The 20,005-nt window shown below is 42.4% G+C and overlaps 1 protein-coding gene across 1 annotated transcript in view; it reads left to right on the top strand.

Annotated features, from left to right (window-relative positions):
• Nucleotides 1-2,163: 2,163 nt before the first annotated feature.
• The window catches only part of dmxl2 (Dmx-like 2), a gene marked incomplete at its 3' end in the record, with an annotated part of 32,604 nt that continues 14,762 nt past the window's right edge, over nt 2,164-20,005 (top strand). Inside the window, 15 exon segments of the mRNA XM_014026663.1 lie at nt 2,164-2,516; nt 10,461-10,586; nt 10,785-10,856; nt 10,964-11,042; nt 11,884-12,028; nt 12,479-12,545; nt 12,619-12,791; nt 12,869-13,049; nt 14,171-14,351; nt 14,434-14,652; nt 14,746-15,017; nt 15,296-15,565; nt 15,721-15,950; nt 19,285-19,487; nt 19,574-19,695. Of these exon segments, the coding sequence (XP_013882117.1) occupies nt 2,430-2,516; nt 10,461-10,586; nt 10,785-10,856; nt 10,964-11,042; nt 11,884-12,028; nt 12,479-12,545; nt 12,619-12,791; nt 12,869-13,049; nt 14,171-14,351; nt 14,434-14,652; nt 14,746-15,017; nt 15,296-15,565; nt 15,721-15,950; nt 19,285-19,487; nt 19,574-19,695 (2,427 nt within the window).

Here is a 20,005-nt window from a genome sequence, read left to right as displayed (position 1 = left end):
ACTAGTCACGATTATGTCAACTGTTAAAATGGTCAACAACTAATTTAATAGTTGATGTTTCATTTTTTTCTAACTGTATTTTTTATGGTCAACTAATCACAGATAATCGTTTGTGGCAGCACTAATTACCACTGTGCATGTGTGTCAAGGACAGGAAGCCAGTGGAAGGTGCCGCAGCAGTTTGGAGAGAAAAACAAAGTTAGAAAAAAACAAAAACGCGTTGATTAAATTAGTCGGTGATTTTAGTCGACTGTAATCATGACTAGTTGACTGATTGTGACTAGTTGAATAATCGTGATTAGTTGACTGATTGTGACTAGTTGACTGATCGTGACTAGTTGACTAGTCGTGACTAGTTGACTGATCGTGATTAGTTGACTAATTGTGACTAGTTGACTGATCGTGACTAGTTGACTAGTCGTGACTAGTTGACTGATCGTGATTAGTTGACTAATCGTGACTTGTTGACTGATCGTGACTAGTTGACTAACCGTGACCAGTTGACTAATAGTGACCAGTTGACTTATCGTGACTAGTTGACTAATCGTGACTAGTTGACTAACCGTGACCAGTTGACTAATAGTGACCAGTTGACTAATCGTGACTAGTTGACTAATCATGACTAGTTGACTGATCGTGACTAGTTGACTAATCGTGACCAGTTGACTAACCGTGACTAGTTGACTGATCATGACTAGTTGACTAATCGTGACTAGTTGACTGATCGTGACTAGTTGACTAATCGTGACCAGTTGACTAACCGTGACTAGTTGACTGATCATGACTAGTTGACTAATCATGACTAGTTGACTAATCGTGACTAGTTGACTGATCGTGACTAGTTGACTAATCGTGACTAGTTGACTGATCGTGACAGTTGTTTTATTTTACATTTCTAACATTTCAGGTGGAATGAATGGTTCAGATTCAGCTAAAGCATAAAGCTAAACGTATCAAAACACTAACTAAAAACTTAAAGAAGTGAAATTCTTCTTAAAGCTAAAACAGAAAAACAATTAGGTAAAATCTATGTTAGCTGAAGGCTACATAAAACATAAAAGTAACATAAAAAGACAAAAACAGAGCCAGCAGCTGAAGCAGATTTCAAAAATAGATATTGTAAAAGGAACTGAATAAATTTAAATGTGTTTTTATGGAAAATATTTGTGAAAAAAAATAAAATTTATAAAAAGTCACTGAAGAAGCTGAACAATCACGGAGGACAAAACTGGAAATAAATACAGAAATTAATAAATGACTTGATAAAGTCATTTATTGTCAGGATTGATCKTCAGGAGGAAGTGAGGAGAAGAAAAAAGAGAAGTGTAAATAAACAGATGAGAAAACAAAAGTAGAAAAAATGCAAAGAGGAAATAGAGGAGAAAATAAATCAATGTATGATAATGTGCCACTAAATAAAAAATATTTAATAAATACAGAATAAGAGAAAAATAAAATAAAATGCGACAGTAAAGAATATAAAAATACAGAAAAAAGAAAAATAATAATTTAATACAAAAGTTAATTATTTTGAAAAGATTTTAAATTAAATGGAAATAAAATAATTGTTATCAAATTAATACTGTTTAAAATGACAAATACTAATTTATCCCGTACTGTACAATCAAATAAGTTGTGTAAGTGCGTTTGTTTAACGTTTTTGGTGAAATATTTGCCAAATTATAATTTATACATTTATTTCTACTTGTGGCAAGATCGGTCCTTCGTATTAGACTGCAAATAATGTAGTGAGAAAAAAGTGAACAAAAATATTAACTTATTTCAGCTTTGTTTACCATTTCCTGCATTGAAATACATTCAGGTTTCTTCAATTCATTTTAAAAATGTAATATTTTAATAGTTTTCACAATTGTTGGATTTTTCCTGTATATTTTTGTCTGACCAGAAAAAGCTAAAAGTTTTTTTTAAAAAAGTAGAGTATGAGGTAAATAAAAATATAAAGTTTTWAACCCACATTAAACATAGATCGTGATATAGAAAACACGTACAGTCATCAGGAGCGCAGTGAGCTGGACGCTGTTGAGTGACTCTAGGTGTTGTATATCTATGCTGGTCCAGTCGTGCCGTGACGGCGGCGTGAACGCGCATGTCAGGAGCGCTGCAGATCCCGCAGCCTGGCTCGGTCGGCTCTGAGGAGGACGGTGCTGACAGCGGGGTTTTAATGATTAAAAACCTGCCGGGACCTGATGAAATTACATGAACGCGCGGAACGGCTCACAGCCCGCAGCGCCGCCGTCTTCCGGTGGGGTTGAACGGCTCTCTGCCTGCCGGGGCCGCGGAGGAACCACGACGCTTTGAGACCCTCCTGATGGGATTCCGAGTCGTCGCTGGACGGGGGGACCTGAAGGGTGGGCTCGTTGTAAATAATTAAAAGAAGCCCCCTCATCTGCTGCCGAGCGGGAGGAAGAATGCATCTGCACCAGGTGCTGACGGGCGCCGTGAACCCCGGGGACTGCTGCTACTCGGTGGGGAGCGTCAACGACACTCCGTTCACGGTGAGGTTTTATTTTATTTACTCAGCGGCGACACCGACTGAAGCTAGCTAGCTTCGCTAATGCTCGGCGCTGAGCTCGCGAGTTAGCTAAAGCACCAACTAGCCGGGTTAAACCGCCGCACCGACATTTATTCACACACAGCTTCTGTTAGCTGTTAGCTTCTGTAAATGTTAGCTAAAGCGTTTAACGTCGCGCGGTGACCTTTAGCTGCATCCTGTAACGGTGGGATTCCCTGGCTTTATTATCGCATCTTTAGGGAAACCTGCAGCTTCATCTGTGCTGAGTGACCGGAAACGCTGGAGAAACGGCAGCTCGTGTTTGTTTGTGTCTGGAGGTGGAAGCAGCCGGAGCTCGCTTCCATTTGGCGTTAAATCCTCCTCCTCCTCACGGATCGGTTAGCCCGCTGTCATCCCAGCATCAGCTGCGCCAGAGCCGTGACGTAGGCCGCCTTATAAGGACAGGTGATGCGCTAAAAGGCTGAGCAGCAGGAAACAACGGTGGAGCTTCATGTCAACACTCACGAGTTACTGCCATTGTTTGTAGACACGTCACGTGCCCTGTCCTGGACTGCTGAACGGCGGACGATTATGTTTTTACACCCGTGCTTCTGTTAGCAAAATATCTCAAAAGCCACTGCACTGTTTGTAATGTAACTTTCAGGAAATAATCAATTAATATTCAACTACAACTGTTTAACTTTTGGACTGAATCTGATTCAAGATGGCCGCCACAGCTAACTGAACATAAAACACACAAATATGGCTACAGTTTAATTATCTTTGCAGATATTAAGGTACAACTTGGTGTGGTAGTATCTGAGACTGATCTCCAACACACATTCAGAGGGCTAACAGCTTATATAAAATCTTAGTTTAAATTTTGACAACATGGCAAAGCTGTCTGTTAGCAAAATATCTCACCAACCACTGCTCAGATTTGAATTAAACTTTCAGGAAGTAATCACTGGATGTTTGACTACAATTGATTAACTTTGGGAGCCAGCTCGTTTTAAAATGGCTGCCACAGCTAATCAACCTTAGCTAACACAAAAATGGTTATATCTCAGTCAGTTTTATAGATATGGATATAAAACCTGGTGTGGTAGTAGCTGAGAGTTATCCTCAACACATAGTGTTGAATTGAAAATATTAAACAAAAATAGCTGCAGTTTAAGTCCACATTTCTGACCTAAAAAAGTGGCAGTGATGTTTATTCCTTCACTGCGTACTGTTTGTTTCTGACATACTGATTAAACAAAAATGCAGTGTTTGTGATGTGTTCAGTACCAGATTGGGCAGTATCCAAATAAAAATATATCATGATTAATTGTGGCACTCCTCAGCTAATGATTAATAGTTAACAAATATGTGTAGCCAACGCTGTGGCCTTGGTCCTCGTTTCCTGGCTTTGCTCGTTCTCCGGTTTACGGCAGTGTTTCAGGTGATCAGACAGATTCACAGGGTTAGCGTTAGCTTCTCCATATGAATAAATATTAATATTAATTGTTGACAGTTTTACTGGTGATTATTTGCACACGGTATGATTTCTGCCCAACTGTTTGGCTTTAGGATGTAAAATAAATCCTATTTTTCCTGACAGATACTTCTGGTTCAGCCTCGAGCAAACGAGACATCATTATTCAACTGTGTGTGAGAGAAATGTCTGCTCATTACTCCAACATATTGTTGTTTTTAAAAACCCTTCAGGTCATCACACTTACATCACCTCCTCTCCTGATGGTGACAGGAAATAGAACTGAAATAAAAACAGAACATAGAAACACAGTTTGTGGTTTTAAGGTTCTGCAGCACAACATCTGTCATGTTGGAAAACTGGCTTGTTTATTGGCTCTGATGGTTGGTTCTGGTTCTGGTTCTGGTTTGGGTCTTGATGTTTGTAGTGAGGTGTTTTCAGAAATGCAGCTCTTCTCCTGTGTGTGACGTCCTCGGTCTGCAGGGATTCAGAGACAACTCGTCCTGCTGATTCTGATAAAGCTGCAGGCGCTGCCCGTCCCCTCAGCGTCCCTCTGTCTCCAGATCAGGACAGTTTGGAGGAAACAGACGGACGTTCTCCCTGCGGTCGTATCTGCTCAGCAGCAGGGGACAGACATGGTTGTGAAGCTAAAGCCTGGCTCGTTGCCACCGGGCCTTGGTTTCTGTGCCTGGTGTCGGGGGTCTGAAGACCACGAGACATCATGTCCAAAGTGTTTACACTCACACTGACCCCTAAAGGCTCCAGGACCTGACCCAGAGCAGCAGCTCCTGGTCTGCAGCGTCTCATCAGGTTTGTCCTCAGAGACACTGAAGGACATGTCTTTAAGACGTGTCTGCTCGTTCAGAGTCTTCTGTCAGACCAGTTTGGCTCTTCTCTCTCAGACTGGGATGAACTGGAGGAAAAACAACAGTTTGATTTTCTGTGTTTCTCAGAATGGTTGGAGTTCGATGTCAGTTAAAAGCTGTTGGACACATCTTCTGAAGGGCTCGACACACGGGGAGCGACAAACTACAGCGATTAACGGCTGTCATCGCAGCCAGGGTGAAACCCGACACACGGGACGCGATAACGATCGCAGCGTTGYGAATCGCGCTCTCAGGTCGCTTGTCTTCACAAAATTTGATTGGTTCTTGCCTCTGAAGGGGGTGTGCATTACGGACGTGTAAACTAAACAAATCTTGCGATGCTAATGATATTGAAAAACAAACACACATCAAGATACAGTTTTATGAGGAAAAACTTACCATAAACTTCACCCTGGTGCCAATAAATTCCCACAAAGCTTTTTAGTAATCACTTGGTGAAAGTGTTAGCTAACTGCAGTGTGTAGCATACTCTCCTCTCATTGGTCAGTCAGTGAAACCCTCGCTGATTGGTTGTACGCTAAGCGACGGCGACAAAAGTTAAACATTTTTCAACTTTCATATGTCGCGCCGCAAGCTAGCGTGTGCACGTCTACGTGTACGAGCGCGAAATTTCACATGCACTATTTTCACCGGTCTCTTAGCTGGAGGAGGGCAAGAGATTGTCGCCTCACCGCACAGGCTCCACAGGAAATGAATGGAGAGAGAGCGACGTCGCCTCCCGTGTGTCGAGCCCTTTACACTGTGAAGACAAACGATCTTTGACACTTCCTGACTGTATAAATAAACTGCTTACATTTTTTAAAATATATTTTAACACGGACGGGGCCATTTTATTTGCACACAAAGCATTCTGGGTAAATGATGACGTGGATAGGTCCTCGGTGCGAGGCTGCTAGCGAGCTATATCCACCCTGAAGGTTAATCTTGGACAATATCTGATGATCGACTCTTTTAAATGAAACCAGAGAGCGTTGACAGAGAGGAGAAGGTAGAAATGACTCAGCCTGGAACTGAAAATATGGATGGAGGACAACAGAGCTGCTTCATGGAAGAACAACCTCAGATTAGCCTGTTAGCTTTAGCGCTAGCCCCGATGCTATCACCATATATATGTATTAGCTCAGCGCTACACATTCTCCTCTCACTGAGGTCCTCCATCCACATGACAGAGAGGGGAACACAAAAATGACTCAGCTGTAACTGAAAATATGGATGGAGGACCTCAGGTTAGCTTGTTTGTCGCGCTAATTTCTACCTTCTCCTCTCTGTCAACGCTCTCTGGTTTCATTTAAAAGAGTCGATCATCAGATATTGTCCAAGATTAACCTTCAGGGTGGATATAGCTCGCTAGCAGCCTCGCACCGAGGACCTATCCACGTCATCATTTACCCAGAATGCTTTGTGTGCAAATAAAATGGCTCCTTTCGTGTAATATATATATATATTTTAAAATGTAGTTTAAAAATTATAAAAACTAAACATCCTGCAGTATTTTTACAGTCTTTATTTTACAGTTAAAATAAATGTTTATCAAATAAAGTCTAATGTTACAACTAATCCTGGATCCCTTTAAAAAGTGCAGCAGCTTTATGACAATAACTGTGTTGTTGGAGTGTTTGAAGCTGGATGTTGTGCAGTTTTATTGTAAACCTGCTGTTTTCTCGCTGTCAGCAGAGAACAGAAGTCCTAAATGTTGACTGTAGACTGCAGGGTCAAAGGTCAGGCTGCAGGGAGACAAACTGACTGAGCAGCAGATTACTGCAGGTCACAGCTGATAATATCATCTGATACACAAAGCTTGCTTTAACTCCCACAACCAGCTGGAGATCAGTGAGGAAGATCTGCTGTTAGATGGAAGAACAGCAGAAATGCTGTCGTCCTCTTCCTCTTATCTTCATCACATCACATGACCTCAGTCACTGCTTTAGTTTAAATCTGCTCTAAAGGCAGCTGCAGCTCTGTTACTTTACCTTTGTTGTCTTTAAGAGTCTAACAAAGATAAAAATTCAGCTTTACTGATAAATACAAACATTTTTCATCTTCAAACGTCTCTTTCCTGTGGCTGCTTCAGGTGTGCAGGGTGCGCTGTGTGTTCAGCAGACCTGATAAGTCTCAGTCACATGAAAGTCATGAGACCCAGCAGGTCCTGTTTTATGGTTCAGGATCAGTCAGTCCACCTCAGAAACAAAACCAAACAATAAAATCATTTTGCAGACACTTTGACCATCTCCTCCTGCAGATCAACATCTGCAAACAGTTTGTATTCAGTAAAACCTCAGAGTAGACCAGCAGTGTGTTGTCACTGTGTGGTAACACAAACGTTTCTTCTGGATGCTTCAGGTCAAATCAAACCATGGTGACTAGTTAGTGAAGAGCATTCACAAGGAAAACTGCAACAATACCTGCAGTTCTTGGTTTCCTCACCTGTAACTAGGCTGGCAGTCCTTTTTGTTAAAAATGTTTTGAAATGATGACAGAAATCCTCCTGAAGATCTGGAGCTGTTCTGGTTCCTGCAGAGGAGCTCAGGAAGAAGCTACAGACGTTACAGTCCACGCCGATGATAAATAATTAACAAGTACTGCTGCAAACCTGCATGTTTTCATTTCTACTCTCCAGCAGATTGAGTGATAAACGTGGATCAGCTACATGTGTTGGTGGATGAAAACGTTCACGTAGAGCAGAAGAGTTTTGCGAGTCATGCAGGCAAAAATAGGTCAGCATTTATTAAAACTGGCTCGTTGGTCCCAAAGCACTGAAATTTACCAGATTTCTTTTCATTTTGAGTGTGACGCCACCTTAACAGGCAGTTTTTATCACATTAGTAACATAAAAGCTTGTTTTGTATTTAATTTAGTGTTTTTGTGATGCATTAAAATATAATCCATGAGGCCGGTGCTCTGCTGGTTTACTGTGATGTGTCAGGATTATCCTGGGACAATCTGTTCATAACATTTCCTTTGTGTGGCATCAGCAGTGTGTGTGTCTGTGTGTGTGTAGTTGTGGGTACCTAGATGTTGATAGATGGAGAACACAAGGCTGGAGCCAGAGGTGAGCTGAGTGATGACAAGTCATGGTGTTTAAGGCAGAAACACTAAAACTTAGCAGGTCACTGTGTGTAATTTATCTAAGTGACAAAGAGGAGAGCGTGTGTGTGTGTGTGTGTGTGTGTGTGTGTGTGTGTGTGTGTGTGTGTGTTGCAGACAGTGCGTGACGGTGACTGATCTTAATGGAGCCAGTGCCTCAGTAACAGTGAAGCCCACGCTGCAGCTGCCTCACCACTTCCTACATTAGCAGCGTTCAGAGGCCAGCTGAAAGCCTCACCGTCCAGCCGTGGTTCTGTTCTGTTGTCCGGCCCGGTTACTCTCAGCTCCTCCTCCTGTTCTCCTGAATAATGAACGACACGAGCAGTCGTCCTGACCCCTCCGCCGCTCACCTGTCTCCCAGGTGCTGCAGCCGTCGCTCCCGTCCTGCTTTTGTTTGCCAGCTGACAGCAGCTACAGTTGGATCAATTTACCTCCCAGCCAATGTCAAAAACTTAGTACTGGTACATGGATTTGTACTTTACTTTCTTGGTACAGAGAACCAGACGGTGAGTTTGTGTCTCACTCACAGGAGACTTTTTATCTGCATTTTTCTAACAGAGTAAAAGTAAATAATCTAAATGTAAAGCACTTTACATCAAAGCAAAGCAAGAGTTCAGATGAGACAGAGAAGCTTGAGTTGAGCAGCTGCCTGCTTGGTTTAAATCCACCGTATGGAAACATTTCAGTGAAGAGAGGAGACTGTACGGCAACCCAACAGGTCATAAATTGCATGCTTTGAAGAAGAAACTTACAGATTCCTTGGTATTTACCTGAACATTAGACACACAGACCAGAGTTGTACAGTAACTAAGTACAAATACTTTSTTACTGTACTTAAGTAGATTTTATGGGTATCTGTACTTTACTTGAGTAATTTTTTTTAGACTACTACTTTTTAGTTCTCCTTCTTACAGTTTCACACAGCTATCTGTACTTTCTACTTCTTACATTTTTAAAAAAGACAAGAAGTATAAAGTTGTTACTTTTATTTCATTTCTGCTTGTTTTCATAGCAGCTTGTTGTTGTAAAAAATAAAAACTATCCATATAAACTGAGCCTCCTAGATAGAGTGAATTTAACTGTGGTTGAATGAGAAGTATAAATATATAAAACTCTGATAGTGTATTAGTTTGTACACAAACAAATCATGTCACACTCCAGCAGGACAGAATCATTCAAATMAAAGGACTGTACTTAAGAAGTATTTGTATTTCATGAATTATATTCTTACATTTGGCCGCAGCCCTCAGATAGATTTTCATTTTGGGGAAAAGCTTTGTGCAGCCTTGATATATGTATATAAACTGAAACAGCTGGACTAGTGCATCCTAAATTTAACATCCATTCATTCTTTTAATACAACATAGATTTTCTGTAATAACATTTATTAGGAGGTAACTGCCCCAAAACATGCATAATTGACTAATTGCTCAATTTAAATCTTTTAATTTGAATACTTAATTAAGTACAAAATATATCAGACACTTTAATACTTTTACTTAAGTAATATTCCTAAAGGAGATTTTAACTTTTACCAAAGTAATTTTTTGGTAAGATACTTGTACTTTTACTGAAGTATCACTTTGTGGTMCTTTAAACAACCCTGACACAGACACTGGTCACATGACACCTAAAGATGCATCCATGACTCAGTGTTTACAGCCAGATATATCATCTTCTGTACATCTGTGACTGTTACTCTGAAGCCRTCTGTTGGGCAGCAGCATCAGAGTCAATGACTTAAACTGAACAAACAGGTGAAACACCTGACTGTGTTCACAACACTATAGTGATAAACCAACAGCGCGCCTTKAGCCGCACACCTCAGGAGCTCCACTGCAGTGAACGAGGTCAGTCCTGCCTGCAGCAAACATTTGACTTCTTTGAGTCACAACAGGACGAGTGCTGYGTTAGTTGGGCTGTTCTGGGCTCACACTTCAAATCAGTTCTRTAAAAGCTACAGTTCACAGGTAGATACTTTAAATATCTAAAGATATAGAAGCTAAGAAGGCAACAACGTGTGTGGAGAAGCTGTGAGCGAATTGTGCTGATGTTTTCTGATGACCACGAGGAGAGGCAAAGATGTGAAAATATTCTGACATGACTTTAGAAGAAACAGAATGTTTGGTTGTTCAGATGGAAACAGGGTTTTATGATTTTTACACCATCTTACATTTAAAGTGCGTCAATCACAGAGTTCTGCTGTGTTGTTTCACAACACTTTAACCTCAACCACCTGTAGGACATGCRGGGTGAAGGTGGGTCAAAGCTGTGGATCTCTGCAGCCCCGCAGGTCAGTGCTGGCTCTGCAGCCCCACACTGAGTGCTGCAGAGACTCCTGCTGTCAGAGCTGCTTCTTTACAGTTTTACATTCAGTCAGTCTGCTTTATTTACTATTATAACTACTATAAACAACTAAATGTACAGTAACTGTAATATTCAAAGCTTTTTAACGTCTACATTCATTTAGGTTTGATCTGCGTTTTCTTGTCTTTTCCAGGCCTACGGCTCAGGTTGTGACGTAGTGATCCTGGCGTGTGACTTTGACTGTGTTCAGATCATCCCTGGAGCTCAGAATGGAAACATACAGGTGGGCTGTGTGGAGTGTTCCCACCAGCTGGGCAGGGTAAGTGTCACTTTCTCACACACTTCCAGTGGAGCCAGAGGACATTATTACCTCAGCTGAACACAAAAACGTACATTTAGCCATGTTTGCACTGATCCGCTGCGCTCCCTACCTACTCCTGTCCTCTGGGAATAATGAAGCCAAAGCACTGATGAGGTGAGTAATGTTCTGATGACGAACATGGCTCTTTATTTTTAGATTGCTGCATCTTACGGAAACACAGTCTGCATCTTTGAACCTCTTTCTACCAACCCAAATCAACGACACAAGGTGAGTATCRATGTCAGGGAATGATTTCACTCAGCATCTGGTGAATTTACTCAAACCTGTGTGCAAATAACCTTGCATGGTGTGTCTCGCCCTCCGACCACTAACAGCAACTTAACTATCAGTGGCAAAAGACAGGACAGTTCTTTCTTGATGCCATCACCTACAACCTGGCCTGGGACCCACAAGGTATACCTCAGCTTTCTGTGTTCGAGCTATGACCCACAGCACACAGTTAAAACCCTTATGAATCAATTCACACACACTTTATACCCCTATAKCATGTGTTACACTGTTTACACCCTTATAATCTATGTTACTAACACTTTACACCACTATGATTTACTTTACTCACAGTTTACACACATATAATCTATGTGACACACAGTTTACACACATATAATCTATGTGACACACAGTTTACACACATATAATCTATGTGACACACAGTTTACACTCCTATAATCTACATTACACACAGTTTACACCCCTATAATCTACATTACACACAGTTTACACTCCTATAATCTACATTACACACAGTTTACACCCCTATAATCTACATTACACACAGTTTACACCCCTATAATCTACATTACACACAGTTTACACCCCTATAATCTACATTACACACAGTTTACACCCATATAATATATGATACACACAGTTTACACTCCTATAATCTGTTACACAGTTTACACCCATTATAATATTATGTTGCACACAGTTTATACCCTTTATAATCTGCGTTACACACAGTTTACACCAATATAATTTACGTTACACACAGTTTACACCCATATAATTTATGTTACACATAGTTTACACTCTTGTAGTAAATGTTAGACTATTTTATGTTAGACACAATTCCAACATGTCTGATCCATGGTACAGGTCTGCCCCATTCCACTTTAATTTGCCTGAACTTACTTCAGTCTTATGTAAGCCTCACCTCATGTGTGTGCCTCTGTGTGCAGTAGGAGTCATTGTGTGATACGAGGTGTGTAATTCAGTGCGTTTGTGACCTCAGGGAATCGTATCCTGGCAGCGACGGAGCGACTCCAGCTGTGGGCTCCTCCACTGACAGATGCCCTGATAGAAGAGGAGGATGGGCAGATGATGGAGGACAAAAACCATCCTGTCCTAAATGACTGGACCTGTGTCTGGCAGTGCAAGTCAGTTTTATTTTTGTACAACAAACAGATCAACATTTATAATACAACAAATCTAAAAATGTTTTYACAGCAAACTGACCTGAATAATTAACATAATAAATGTTTAGCCCAGGTTTTATGTCATTTTAGGTAAAAACTCATATTAATAATAAACTCTATAAATGTTAACCTTTCCTGACAGTTTAGTGAAAACTAAAATCAGATTTAATCTGCTCATTATTCTGCAGCCTACAGCTGTGTAAACAGACTTTAGCACCGTGTTAGTAATTGTCAGGTGATGACACATGGGTYGTCACTGGAACAAGGAAGTTCAGCTCTGAATGTACCAGCAGTAGGTTCTGTTTAAAGCTSTCACAGTTGGCTAAAGACTTCCTGCCTCTTTTGTTTTCTGCACATGGAGCATTTATCATGGAGAAGTGAAAACAGCTGATGTTGTTGTTTTTCTCTCAGGACCGCCGGGTCTGTTCACGTTGCCAAGTGGTCTCCTGATGGGGAGTACTTTGCAACACTTGGAAAGGTATAATATTAATCTTTAAACATGTTTGTGTAACATCAGCTCTGTATCAGTGTGTTGACCTGGGTCTCTGCAGGATGACTGTTTACTCAAAGTGTGGTACCCCACCACCGCCTGGCGCTCTGCAGTGGTGGTCCAGGACCTGTCTGATAAAAAGCCCCCTCCTGTTCACTTCTCCTTCGTGTATTTGGCCCATCCTCGCTCAGTCACCGGCATGTCCTGGAGGAAGACCAGCAAGTACATGCCAAAGTAAGAGATGTTGTCCAGTATTAACACAACACCATCTGGTTTATCAGCTGATATTTGTTGTGTTTTTGTTGTTTCAGGGGTTCTGTGTGTAACGTTCTGCTGACTTCCTGTGAGGACGGCGTGTGCAGGCTGTGGTCTGAAACCCTGTTACCAGAGGACAGTCTTCTTGGAGGACAGATCACTGAGAACACACACTCGTTCAGCTCCAGCCTGCCAGGCTTGGCGGGAAACAAGGACAAGATCCAGCATGCTTTGGAGGTTCGCTCGCTCACAGGGAACTGTGTTCATTTAAAGTGCCTGTGACATGCTGCACATCCATGAAATACAGAAAGTCAAAGAAAACAGCTTTATATTTAAGAAACTTGGCATAGTACACATGATTTTATGTCACATAAATGGCATATTGTCTACTGAACTTAGCWCAGCCGAAGTAAAACAGGAAGTGACATCAAAAGGGACCTCTTTAACAAAGAAAACTCGCTGGTTTTTGTTTATTGAAACAATATTATTTGAACTCTGACTTGTTCTCATCTCTCTATGATAGTGATTAAAAGAATCTAAGGAAACATCAGATTTTTCTCTACAGTCTGTGTTGTTAGCCTTTGTAGCAACGTTGTGTTTACATGCAGACATTCCCCTCTGACATCACTTCCTGTTCACATGCAAATATCTCAACAACTGTTCATCTCAGCGGTGTGAAGTCTTTTATACAACAAGTTATCAATGTTGTTTTTTTCTAAAATGCATTCATATTTGTGACCCATCATAACAAAATGAGGATGAAGTCAAATTTGGTCAAAACGACCTCATCATATTTTCAGATTCCTGCTTTAAAAGCTGCGTTTTGATACCTGGATCATTCTGATATCATCAGTTTATCCAGAGATATGACTTCATTTGTCTTGTTGGTTACAATAATACATTACTGTTTGCAATGTCCTAATTTTATGTAACTTTATTGAGTAATTTGTTTTGTTAATATAAAGAGAAAACCTCAAATATTTTGTATATTAAGATTTCCCAGTTGGAAAGAAACAAAAACATTGTTAACTCACAGAGAAAATCTCAAAATTTTAAGACGTTTTCCTCAAAATCAGTTTTTTTTTTTGTTGCTGCTGTTAAATAAATGCTTCAAAAATGTTTTTAGGATTATATTTCAGACAGTTCATTCAAATGATTCATTGATAAGGCATTTATTCATTATGTTTTGACAAAATGCTATTTTTGCACATGTTTAAATCAAAACCCTGTATCTGCCTGTTTCTCCACTTCCCACTTCCTCGTTTCGACGTGACGGGTCACATTTATCACAAAAATCTGATGTCACAGGCACTTCAAATAAAACAAAGACATGATGTGAACTGTTTGCTCTGCTCCAGTCGATCCACCACCTGAAGCAGCTTCGCCGGGGTCGGCGGCGGTCCTCGGCTCTGGTGGCTCACAGCGAGCTGCTGCCGTCCCAGCTGGGCACTCAGGACGCTCACACTCACCGCCACATCGCTCACCACGCCAATGCGCTGTGTCACTTCCACATCTCAGCCAGCATTAACCCAAACACAGGTGAAAATCCACCTTCATTAAACCTCAGAGCCCGTGAAACGTCATCACTCATCTTTATTTCCTCTCGTTTCTTTCCTGTCAGATATCCCACCAAGTCTGGCTGACTCCACAGTCTTTAACCCCGAGGATGGGAGCGGTGGGGGGGGCTTCGTGGTTCACTGGCTCAACAATAAGGACCTCAGCTTTACCTCCTCCATGGACCTTTTTATGATGCAGCTCCGTAAGTTCACCGAACAGCAGCTGGAACAGACCACCGAGGACCCTCTGGATCCTGAAGGATCCCCCATGAAGTTCGACTTCGGTATGTTTCAGTTGGTGCGATGGTGTTGTTGTTGTTTTTAACGGCTCCAAAGCAGCATCTCGTCATAAAAGCTTGTGGTTTTGGATCTTCCAGACCTGGACGAGATGTCTGACAAGGCATCGTCGGAGCCCGGGGAAGAGGCGGATTCAGGAGAGCAGGGGAGCACCAAGGCCTCCTCTCCTGGGTCCAGCTCCAGCATGCCTCTCCCCTCCATGCTGCTGGAGAGGAGGATGGAGACCCTGACCACCGAGTGGAACAAGAGCCCCGACATGCTGTTCACCATACACCCCACTGATGGCTCCTTCCTGGTCTGGCACATCAAGTACCTGGATGAGTTCAACCAGGGGATCTTCAGACAGGTTCAGGTGGGAGGAGCAGGAAGTGAACAYGTTTTTTCACAATAAAAGGAGAGGTTTGTTGTTTTAAAGGAGGTTTAGTGCTGGACTCTCACTCAGCTGCACCTAGCTTTACTTTGTGAGAGCTTCATTAAAACCTGTCCACTGCTTCAGGAGATATTTTGCTAACAGTCAAAGTTACACACAGATGCAGGCAGTTACACAATCATTTTCATGACTTGTTGTAAAAGTAAAAAATGTTTGAGGAGCAGAGGCTCTGAGTTGATTCCAGTTCTTGTTGTGTCCAGGTGTCCTTCTCCTCGCGCATTCCCGTAGCGTTTCCTACGAGTGACGCCAACTCTCTGAGTAAAAACATCCTGATGTACGCCTCCACCCTGACTGAGGGCGAGAGCGCCGGCACGGGCGAGCAGGGCCGAATGGTCCAACGAGTGTCCCGCTCTGCTTCCATCTCAGCCAGCCTGGGTTCAACCGCCRTCTCCCCGTCGCCGAAGCTCCGCCCCGGCATCAGTCCTGCCGTCATGATGGTCTCCAAACATGTGGACGGATCTCTGAACCAGGTCAGAGCTGGGATTGTGTGAATGCTGAGTCGRCGTTTATTCGTTTGTTTTCCTGTTTCCTCTGTTTTAGCTTCTTCAGCGAAGCCGTTCTTCGCTCTGCATTAATTGTTCTAGTCTGTTTGTTTACTTTCTTTATTTGTTTGTCTTGTCCTCAGTGGGCCGTGACGTTCGCCGAGCGCTCCGGCTTCTCCAACGTTCTGACCGTATCGCACAAGATCCGTTACTGCGGCCACCGTTTCCACCTGAACGACCAGTCGTGTCACACGGTGCTGCCGCTGCTGCTCACCTCCTCCCACCACAACGCTCTGCTCACCCCGCCCTCCGCCCCCAGCAGCATGGACGGAGAGCAGCCGCCCACCTTTCCTCTGCCCAAAGGACTTCCCAGGTACAGAACCCAGGAGACCTGGATCGGTCCGTTTCAGACAAACACAACACAGTCGGACCAATCAGAGTCATCTTGTTTTGTTTACGGCTCCACCCTCTGCTGCAGCGCTGATCAATACTGAGCTGYCAGACTCTCCACCGTGACAGTCCACTTTGTCTCCTGTCCTGTGATGCAACACAGCAGCTCTGTGCAGAATGTGTAACACACACATTAAACAATACACAAACCTTTGTTTTAAGCATTAAGTGCATCTGAAATGTACAAAATGATGCAATCAGAAAATTAAATGGATCATTGCTGCAGCCTGCACCACGGTGTGACAGGYAGTGGTGGGCAGCTCTCATTCAAAATTTAGTTGCACAGTTTCTAAAGCGCTACTCAAATTATTTAGGTCCGCAAGTTCAAAATCACATATGCTCAATAAAATGTAGCAGAAGCTAAACATAAGGCACAAATCTGTCTCTGTTCACCTGTAAACATTCCAGTATAAATGAGACATGTCAGCACTTTACTGCCAACTAGTGGAAAGATCATTTCCTTTCACAGATTAACACGTCATCGTGGGWTGGRGAGGTGATTTGTCGAAATACACTTTTGAGACATGGTAAAAAAACTAGTTGTGGATTAGAGGTGTAAATCACCAACTTCATCACGATACAATATTACATCGATATGTTTGGATGACGATTTGATATTTCTCAGTATAAAGTCTGTCACGATACGATTTCAATTCATTTCACAAGTCTGCGATCGATACAATGTGATATGATGACGATATAGATCGATATTTTCATTTTGAATCATGAACCATTCAAATCGATATTCCGATATAAATCGATGTATCGTTACACCCCTAGTGTGGATTTCTAGTTCTGCTGCTTCTTGGTCTTTTTCTTATATTGATGGTAGGGCTTCGGTAAGAAAACATGCAGATATATTAGTAATTTTAAACTGTTGTAAAACTGAAGGTAGGTAGGCACCCTAACCAGATGAACCACCTCAACTGGCTCCTCTGGACGTGGAGGAGCAGCGGCTCTACTCTGAGTCCCTCCTGGATGACTGAKCTTCTCAGCCTATCTCTAAGGGAGAGCCCAGCCACCCTGCAGAGGAAACTCATTTCAGCTGCTTGKATCTGTGATCTCCTTCTTTCAGTCACTACCCAAAGCTCCTGACCATAGATGAGGGTAGGAACGTAGACCCACTGGTAAACTGAGAGCTTCACCTTCTGGCTCAGCTCTCTCTTCACCACGACAGACCGGTACAACACCCACATCACTGCAGACACAGCACCAATCCACCTGTTGATCTCCTGCTCCATTCTTCCCTCATTCATGAACAAGACCCTGAGAAACTTAAACTCCTCCACTTGGGGCAGGACCTCCTCCCTGACCCGGAGAAGACAGCCTACCCTTTTCTGGGTCAAGACCATGGTCTGGAATTTGGAGGCACTGATCCTCATCCCATCTGTGAACCGCTCCAGTGAGAGCTGGAGATCAGGATCTGATGAAGCCAATAGGACCACATCATCCACAAAAAGCAGAGATGTGATCCTAAGKTCACCAAAAAGGATCCCCTCAACACCTCGGCTGCGCCTAGAAATTCTGTCCATAAAAGTTATGAACAGAATCAGTGACAAAGGACAACCTTGGTGGAGTCCAGCTCTCACTGGAATCGAGTCCGACTTACTACCAGCAATGTGGACCAAGCTCTGACACCGGTCCTACAGGGACCTAACAGCCTGTATCAATGGGCCTGGTACCCCATACTCCCTGAGTACCCCCCACAGGAGTCCCTGAGGGACACGGTCGAACTCCTTCTCCAAGTCCACAAAACACATGTAGACTGGTTGAACTCCCATGAACCCTCCAGGACCCTGCTGAGRGTGTAGAGCTGGTCCACTGTTCCACGACCAGGACCAAAACCACACTGCTCTTCCTGAATCTGAGATTCAATTGTTCGATTGACCCTCCTTCTGTGTTTCATTATTTTTTATTATTTGTTTAATATTTATTGCTGTGGTGTCCCTCAGAGTGAGGAGGTACAAACTGCACAGCTGAGCKTGGTTCTGCAGATCAGAACCACAGGTAGACTGTCACCATGCGAAGTAACTCCAACTGCTTCCTGCCACACAAAGAGTTGTGGGAACAATCTCTACCRGTGTCACACAGAAGGACAGTCAGAGTATAAAGCTCTGTGAACACAATGTTACCTGAAGGTCACTGTTTCCACTCAGCGGAGCTCCAATGTGTTAACAAAAGATGGCTTTCCCTCCTATGTTGAAGGAAAATGATGATGAAACTTAAATGAGTTATGTGGCTACAAGACATAATGGATATAGTTGGCTCTCTATCTTTACTTTAGATGAATTCGAAACATTATTTGTGATTAGCGCTACTCAGTTCTAAGCTTAAAAAGCGCAAATCCACACATCATTTAAAGAAATTAGCTGTGGTGGGCAGCACTAATCTAAATATTACTTGCACTAAAACTAAAGCACTAACTCAAATATTTAGGTCCCCTAATTCTAAAGCACTAACTCAAATATTTAAGTCCTCTAATTCTAAAGCCCTAACTCAAATATTTAGGTCCCCTAATTCTAAAGCACTAACTCAAACATTTAGGTCCCCTAATTCTAAAGCACTAACACACTGAAAAATTTAGCAAAAGCTAATTCTAAAGCWCTAATATAATCCAGATGACACAWAAAACATGCTTCAGACAACATGAGACAATATTTACTGTGCAGAATGTTTTGACTTAGTGCTCTTGGTTGGTCAAATRGGAGTCACCTGCAGGCCACATTTGGCCYGTGAGCCTTGAGTTTGACACATGACCTTGTATATACAGGGRTTAGACAGTGAAAYTGAAACAGCTGTCATGTTAGTGTGGGAGGTTTCATGGTTAAACTGGACCAGCCTGGTGGTCAGTCTTCATTAATTRCACATTGCACCAGTAAGAGCAGAGTGTGAAGGKTCAGTTAGCASGGTAAGAGCACAGTTTGGCTGTAAATATTACAACACACAACATTATGGTGACATACCAGAGTTCAAAAGAGGACAAATTGTTGGTGCACGTCTTGCTGGAGCATCTGTGACCAAGACAKCAAGTCTTTGTGATGAATCAAGAGTCACAGTATTCAGGATAATGTCAGCATACCACCAAGAAGGACCAACCACATCCAACAGGATTAACTGTGGACGCAACAGGAAGCTGTCTGAAAGAGATGTTMTGGTCTAAAACCAAGGGTTTCATTGTCTAATAGTGCTTTAGGGGACTAGTGCCCACCACTGGTGACAGGCTTTTATGACTTCAGATCATTTTCTGCTTTCATCAGGAAACGACTTCGAAACTCCGCTACACGGACCTTCCACGACCCCAACGCCATTTACAGCGAGCTGATTCTGTGGCGGGTGGACCACATCGGTCCTCTGTCCTGCACCGGAGGGGTCTCTGAACTGGCCCGCATCAACTCTTTGCACACGTCTGCCTTCAGCAATGTTGCTTGGCTGCCTACTCTGGTGCCCAGCTCTGTCCTGGGTAAGCACTGATTCATATGTTTTATTGTGATATTTTATTATTATTTATGATTCTAAACATTAAGCCTGACTTGCTGTGTCCATCAGGAACCTACTGTAACAGCTCCAGTGCCTGCTTCGTGGCATCAGATGGTAAAAACCTGCGACTCTATCAAGCTGTGGTTGATGCCAGAAAACTACTGGATGAGCTGTCAGACCCTGAAACATCTGTGAGTAAAATCAGCTTCAACTGTTCAARCTTAGTTTAACACAAATACATTTTAAAATCTGTTTATTGGATGTTCTGACTTTGTGTGACTTTTATCATTAAAGTGACTCAAGTAGCTTTAAAACAAATCTGGGAATGGGAGAAGGGTTAAGAAAAACACTATAAGAAGCTTTGATCATTTGATGCATCATATACAGTTTTTATACAGGCTATGTAGTTTTTATAACTTAAACTAAATTTTAAAAAACATATTACACAAACGAGGCCATTTTATTTCCACACAAAGCATTCTGGGTAAATGATGACGTGGA

The sequence above is a fragment of the Austrofundulus limnaeus genome, unplaced genomic scaffold (assembly GCF_001266775.1).
Source record: "Austrofundulus limnaeus strain Quisiro unplaced genomic scaffold, Austrofundulus_limnaeus-1.0 Scaffold578, whole genome shotgun sequence".
NCBI lineage: Eukaryota > Metazoa > Chordata > Actinopteri > Cyprinodontiformes > Rivulidae > Austrofundulus > Austrofundulus limnaeus.
Note: the sequence above shows the minus strand (reverse complement) of the source record. Positions and strands in the feature narration are given on the sequence as shown.